The 6940-nt window shown below is 36.9% G+C and overlaps 1 protein-coding gene across 1 annotated transcript; it reads right to left on the bottom strand.

Moving 5' to 3' along the window:
* Positions 1 to 3211: 3211 nt before the first annotated feature.
* LOC308264052 (LYR motif-containing protein 4-like) lies at positions 3212 to 3529 on the bottom strand (the record flags this gene model as incomplete). Its single annotated transcript, XM_080697197.1, has 1 exon — positions 3212 to 3529. One exon carries the CDS (start codon positions 3527 to 3529, stop codon positions 3212 to 3214), a length of 318 nt encoding a protein of 105 aa, XP_080553323.1.
* Positions 3530 to 6940: the final 3411 nt, after the last annotated feature.

Here is a 6940-nt window from a genome sequence, read left to right as displayed (position 1 = left end):
ATCTCAGGAAATGGAAAGCAAGGTACATCCCATTTGCTGCAGTTTAACTTTATGTACAAAGAGACCCACTCTGCAGGGATGTGCTGAACTAAAATACTTCATTTGGCCCATTAGAAATTCTCTATTTGGGTTAGGAAGGCTCCTGAGGTTGAAGGCACCAGTGTTGTTTGGCATGAGTAGAATTTTTTAAAAGTTAATAACACAGCTAGGCGTGATGGCACACACCTCTAATTCTAGTACTTGGGAGGATGAGATAGGAGAATCACAGATTTGAGAATAGTATCAACAACATAGACTATCAGAAACCAGCAAGACCCTCTTTCTACATAAGAAAAATTTAACAAAGGACTGGGAGAAATAGCTCAGAGGAATACTGCGCTGTGTTCAGTCCTCAGTACCAGAAAAAAATAAAAAGCAAAAAGAAAGAGAAGAAAATTAGCAGAAAAACAGAATAATGAGACAATGATTGAAAGTCAATTCTAATTTTAAAAGTAAGAAAGTAGTGATCATATAGAATAGAAGAAGAAATACAAACCTGGAATTGTCTCCTCTTTCTTTGTGGAACCAAATTTAAAAGTCACAGGATCCTTTATTGGTCGACACTGGTACAATTGGTCGACACTAGTATTATCAGGAAAAAAAAAATAGCAACTTGGTTCTCTCGAAAATAAATAGTTTTGTAGGAATTAATTGAACATAAACTTAGTTTTTTATATTTCATTTACCTTACAGTATATATAGCTGAAACTAAAGGGAATGGCTGTGGTCTTATGTTGGGACCTTTCTGGTATGTGGATTAGAGAACAGGAAAAGAAGCTAGGTATGAACATGTTGCTTTGGCATCCATTTGAGATTTATGTCTGAAATTCCTGGATTCTACACAATCTTCATTTAAAAAAGTAGCTGTCACTTCCAATCTTACAGCCGTAAGTAATTTGAGTATTTAAATGAAGTAATAAGAAGCTCTGCAAAGTAAGAGTAATTTAGGCTGCAGACTTGCACAATCTCTCTGCAGCAGTGGACTGCTGGAGAGCTACATCTGCCCCAGGGGGTCTCCACTGTTGTCCTCTACCAATTCCCATCACAAATAATGACCACAATGTCTGATCATTCCACTTTTCACAGGGGTACTCTCTGACCTTTCCTTCACTAGAGATTCAACATAAACAGTCCCTTTTTTCGAAGTATAGATGCCATTTACAGGAAGAAATTGCTATTGAGGAAATTTGGTTCATTCCAGAGCCCCACCTCTAATGAAAGGAAACAGGTGATGTTCCTAAGGAGAGTTTAGTTAACAGGAATAGAAACTATTTAAAACCATTAGGCATTCTGAACAGTAGCACATTTTTTTCGCCCTATGTAGCTTTGGAAAACACAGGGCAGGACGGATTTTCAAAAGCAGTTCTTTTTTTTTTTACATTTCTAAATTGAACATAAAACTTATCTTTGAGTTAGAGAGAACAAGAAGTACTCCTACCCCTTCCTTTCTCTTTCCCAAAATTTCTTCCTTTTCATCTACTTTCTTATCCTCCTTTTCCATTTCTCCCATCACTTTCTCCTTTTTTCTCCCCTCTACCCTTTCCTTCCCTCCCTCTCTTCCTTTTCCTATGCCTATCATGTCCTCAGTGATACCTTAATTTCACCCAAAAAATCACAATCCTACTAATTAATGGGTTCAACAGACTCCAGAAACCTGTGGTTACATACTAACTATGACATACAATATTTCTATGGAAATTGTTTCTGTGTGAATAAAACCACCCCATAGAGGCACCTGCAGAATCTGAGGCTTCTCAGAACACAGAGGTGCATCTAGTGCAATTTCTCCCACAATTATGCTCATCCCAAAAGCAAGATCCATGCTTGGTGGAATTTGAATCCTATAAATCATTTTGTTGTGATTTAAATGGTGGGTGCTCTTTTTCTTATTCAACTAAAGATTGTTGAATAGAAAATTAAAACTAATAGGCAGCTCGGTGCAGCTTTAACAAATATTTATTGCAAAATCAGTAGGAAATAGAGAAAAGAAGGAAAAAGCAACATGCTAACCCGTGTGCTGGAAAGCTCAAAAATGGAACTCTGGCCTCTTTTTGGGACCCCCAACCTTTAAATAGATTTTGTATTGGTATTCTCATATCAAGCCAATGGGCTAGTAACTTATTCCTTAGGCAGGTAGTGCCTCTTTGTCTCCGGGCAGTGCACTTACTAAGTGCACGGGTCAAGAATCTACCTGGTCGTTGCCTCTATTGTATTGGGCAGTATCGGTTGCTCATCAACTAGTGTTTTGAAGCCATACATATAGTTTACCTTTCCTATACCCAGGCCAGGTCACAGAGGAGAGGCGGTATCGGAGACACTGATTGTCTTATACAGTTTTAGGGCTAAAGGCTTCAATGGACTCTAAGGCTTTTACTATAAGTTAATCATTAGAAGGAAGGGCGAAGAGAGAGGGGAACTCTGCTTTGTGACAGCTGCCGCCCCCTCCCTGCCTGAGTGCCTGCACAGCACCTAGGCCCTGACTATATTTAACATTTTAGAAATTAACACCAAAGCAATTTCCCAATAGTAGCACATTTTGACACTTTTACTTAGAGAAAAAGAATACAGCAGGTCATGGAGAATTGTAGGTTCACAGCTAGCCTCAGAAACTGAGGCCTCTACAATGCAGTGAGACCCTGTTTCAAAATTAGAAATAAAATGGAGCAGAGGGTGTAGCTCAGAGGTAGAATGAAACATTCTCCTTAGGTTGCTGAGACTCTTGTTAAATTGCCAAGGCTGGTTTCAAACCTGTTATTCTCATATCTCAGCCTCTTAAGTACTGTGATTATAGGTATGCACCATCATGTCTGGCTCTATATAATTCTTTTTTTTTTTTTTTTTTTGTGGTGATGGGTTTATTCATGCAAAAAGACAGGGAGACAGTTTATTGTCAAGGACCAAGAAACAATGTCTGAAAATGCTCTATACACATGGCGAGAGCTACCAGGTGGGGTGTGGTGTGGTGGAGGGGAGACACAATAATGCAGAGCATTATTTTAAGTGGCCTCCGGCTCCTCATTCTAATTCTTGGACTAACGAGAAACAGCCACTGCTTTTCTCTAAGGCTGCAATGAAAAAGAAATGTGACTCAGTTTATCAGCTCCTACAAGGCAGCAGAACAAGAGGCTATTTTGAGATGTTGGGGGCCTCTGGTGGGCAAACAGAATAGATGCTAAAGGTGGTCCACGGCTTGCTGGTGGCTGGTCCCCGGCTCCCTCGGTCCTGGCTCCTCTTGATTCACAATGACAAGCTTGTCAGTTGAAGAGAGTTGGTCAATATGAACCTGTCCACGAATTATTTCAAGGTCTCTTTTGTTTTTATTCACTAGGTTTTGAATTTTTACAGGATCTTTTACATTTTTATTTTCTCTGAAGGCATCTCTTATCCTCCTGACAGCATATGTTCTGTAATCGTAGGCGCTGAAATGCTTGCTCAGTCTCAGGATCGCTCGGTACAGATCTAACATTTGTGCGTGGCTGGAGGCTGCCATTTTGGAAATAAAAAAATAAAAAAAGAACACAAATGGGTCCTCTTTGAGGGGGTCCAGGGTTTAACCCAACTCCAATTTTAGACTATGCAAAAGCTGCGAATGCTCTAACTCCCGGCGCTGCCTAGCCTCGGGGAATGCGCCGGTGGCCTGGAGACGTCCCGCGCTGCTTCTATAGAATTCTTTAAAAAGAAATTACAACAAATGATTGAAGGCTAATAGATTTTGATTTCTTTTTTCTGCAAATCTTTTATAGGTAATTAATCAGGAATGTTTTTTATTAAAAAAGGTATTCTGATTGGAACTTCACCTCTGTTCCCCACCTTGAATTTTCTATATTCTATAAGCACGACTATCAAAGACCTAGGTAATTGAGGGGACCTGAAGTTTAGGTTTTCTTAGGTTTATGATAAATCGACCTCTATTTATCTCATCCACATACTTTCAAAATAAACATTTTCTCCTCTTTTTTAAAAGAAAAATCATTTTAATTGACCAAAAATATATTTTTAAAGTATAACATGTCATTCTGATATACAAATTCAGTGAGGGATGCTTATTTTGAGCAAATAATATACATGCTACCTCACATTCTTAATCAATTTTTTGTGGTGAGAATTTTTAAAATCCATTCTCTTAGAGTTTTTTGAGAATTAATTGTTATTAACTCTGGTTGCTGTATTGTAAAATAGATCTCTTGAACTTATTCCTCCTAACTAAAATTTGATATCCTTTGACTAATATCTCAATACCCTCCCCTCATCTTTTTTTGTGTGTGTGGTACGGGGGTTCCTGGAAACCCTTCTACCTCTGGGCTACACTCCCAGATGCCTATTTTTTATATTTTTATTTGGAAACTGGGTCTCTTAAGCTAGCGTGGCTGGCTTCGAACCTGCGTGATCTTTCTGTCTCTGCCTCTCAAACGTGGAGATTACAAGGGTGCACCACCACACCCAGAGATCATCTTTTTAATAAAATTAATAAATAGACCATTTTATAGACTTGGATTCTTTGAGTATCGATTTTTAGTAATAGCATAAATACAATTTTCTGCTCTATATATTTTAAGAAAAAATTCTATGCATGTATGTGGTAATAAAAATAAGGATTTGATATAATTGGCAATATAATTTTAATGCTTTTGTAGTACTTACATACTTACCCAGTCTATATTCATTGGATGGCATGCTATATTTACGTACTCTATAATTATCCTGATACAGTGAATACGGCAATTGTGATGATGTACATATTAATAAGTAAACACAAATCTAATCTAGTTGTGTTCCTTGATTTTCCTTTTGTAAATGTTACTTGTGAATTTGGGGAATGTAGAAAACTGTTCATTTCCTTCAAAAGCATTTCAACAACTCCAAAACTACAGTAGAAAATTTTAAAAAGCCATTAAGATCACGTATCACATTTATTATCTTAGTGGCAAGTTTTCACACTTCATCATTGAACCAAGAATTCTGTCATCTTGTGAAAAGATAGCAAAATTGCCTCCACTGGTGAGATTTGTAAATTGGAGCCGAGTGTGAAGGTAACATGATGAGCAAAGCACATTAACCAACCTCGGGTTCAATATGAGATTAACACTCAGCCAAGATGTGTGCGGAAGGTTGCTAACTCAGCCGAAGATTCAGGATTTAAGACAGGGCGGTTTATATTCTTCACTTTTGTGGCTAAGAGCAATTTCTCAGAAATGATAAACAGCGTAGCTCATTCCTGAATTTAGGGTAAATGTTAGTATGTTTCAAAATAATATTGAACTTATCCTAAGCTAAATTGATCAAGGTACTCAAAGAAGCTGATTGTTTAAAGTTCTCTCCCCTAAAACAAAGCAAAACAAAACAACAAAGATACTAGAGTTATTTAAGGGGAAACACAAAATGCTTGCTTTACAGTGGAAGAATGAGATATAAAACACAGTGACCAAGCCCTTACTCTTAGCATTTGGCCGCCAGTTTACGCCTTCATGACTATGTGCTCACAGGGCCTCAACTGCAGAAAACCTTCTCAGATTATCTTATGTTCAAGTTACCTGTAATGACACCAGCTATGGGTCCTCCAATCATCTTGCACTTCTGTCTTTTCATGGAAAAATATCAATCTTAATACCTTTATTTTTTAAAGTAAGCTTTATTGTTTAGATCATTTTTAGGTTCATGGCAAAATTAAGCAGAGGTAGAGAGATTTCTCATGCTCTTTCTGCCACACGATGCTTCTGCCCCCCAACATCAGCATAAGGCACCAGAGTGCCACATCGTTACAACTGAAGAACCTATCTATTTAGCACCTCATTATCACCCAAAGTTCATATTTCATTTTAAATTCTATCCTTTGGTTTGATCCTTCTACAGTACAAATTTATAGTAACATGTATTTATCATTTTAGTGTCAGTGTTTTTTTCTGAATTCGGAATCCGCTTTGCTCTATCTATTCATCACTCCCTTTTCTCTAACACCTGACAACTACTAATTTGATCATAGTTTTGTGTTTCCAGAAAGTCATATAGTTGAAAGAAATCATAAAATACATAGGGTTTACAGATTGGCTCCTTTCATGGATTGAAAGATCTTTTTTTAAATGTTGAACAACATTCCATTATCTAGATGTAACTCAGTTTATGTGTTCAACTATTGAAGGCATCTTAATTACTTCCAAGTTTTGGCAATAATGAGTAAAGTGGCTATAAAAATTCGCTTTCAACTTATTTTATTATATACTAAAAAGAGTGATTGTTACTGTAGGTAAGAAAATATCTAGTTTTACAAGAAATTGCCAAACTGTCTTCAAATGTGGCTATACCATTTGTATTGTATTATAAATGATTGAGAATTCCTGGTGCTACACATCTCTGCCAGCATTTAGTGTTAGTAGCATTTCAGTTTTGGCCCTTCTAATAAGTGTGTAGTGGTGTTTAATTTTCACTTTAATTTGCATTTCTATAATGACACATGATGTGGAATATCTTCTCATTTGTGTCTTTGACATCTGTATATCTCCTTTTGTGAGATGTCTGGGTAGGTATTTGACTCATTTTGTAACTGGGTTATTTTCCTTTTGACTCCTAAGAGTTCTTTGTTAAAGTATATCATATGCTTAAGAGAAAACATATTGAAGTCATTCACTAAGCCAAGCATGGGAAGGAGGGATGGGGAGGGAATAGGGTTGAGATTGGGTAAGGGCTAATGGGGTGATGTGTGCATTGTGTGCATGTATGACTACACAAGTCTTTATCCCATTAAGATATATGACTACAATGCACCAATAAAAAATAAAAATAAATACATAAATTAATTAAATTTTAAAAATTTTAGGAAAAAAATGTTCTTTGTACTTTGGAAAGTGGTCCTTTATCAGATGTCTTTTGAATTTTTTTTCAGTCTGTGATTCTTTTTTTATTCTCT

Source organism: Muscardinus avellanarius, assembly GCF_963383645.1.
Source record: "Muscardinus avellanarius genome assembly, chromosome: 6".
In the NCBI taxonomy this organism is placed as follows: Eukaryota; Metazoa; Chordata; class Mammalia; order Rodentia; family Gliridae; genus Muscardinus; species Muscardinus avellanarius.
The sequence above is the reverse complement of the archived record's forward strand: the minus strand, read 5'-3'. Positions and strand labels throughout refer to the sequence as shown.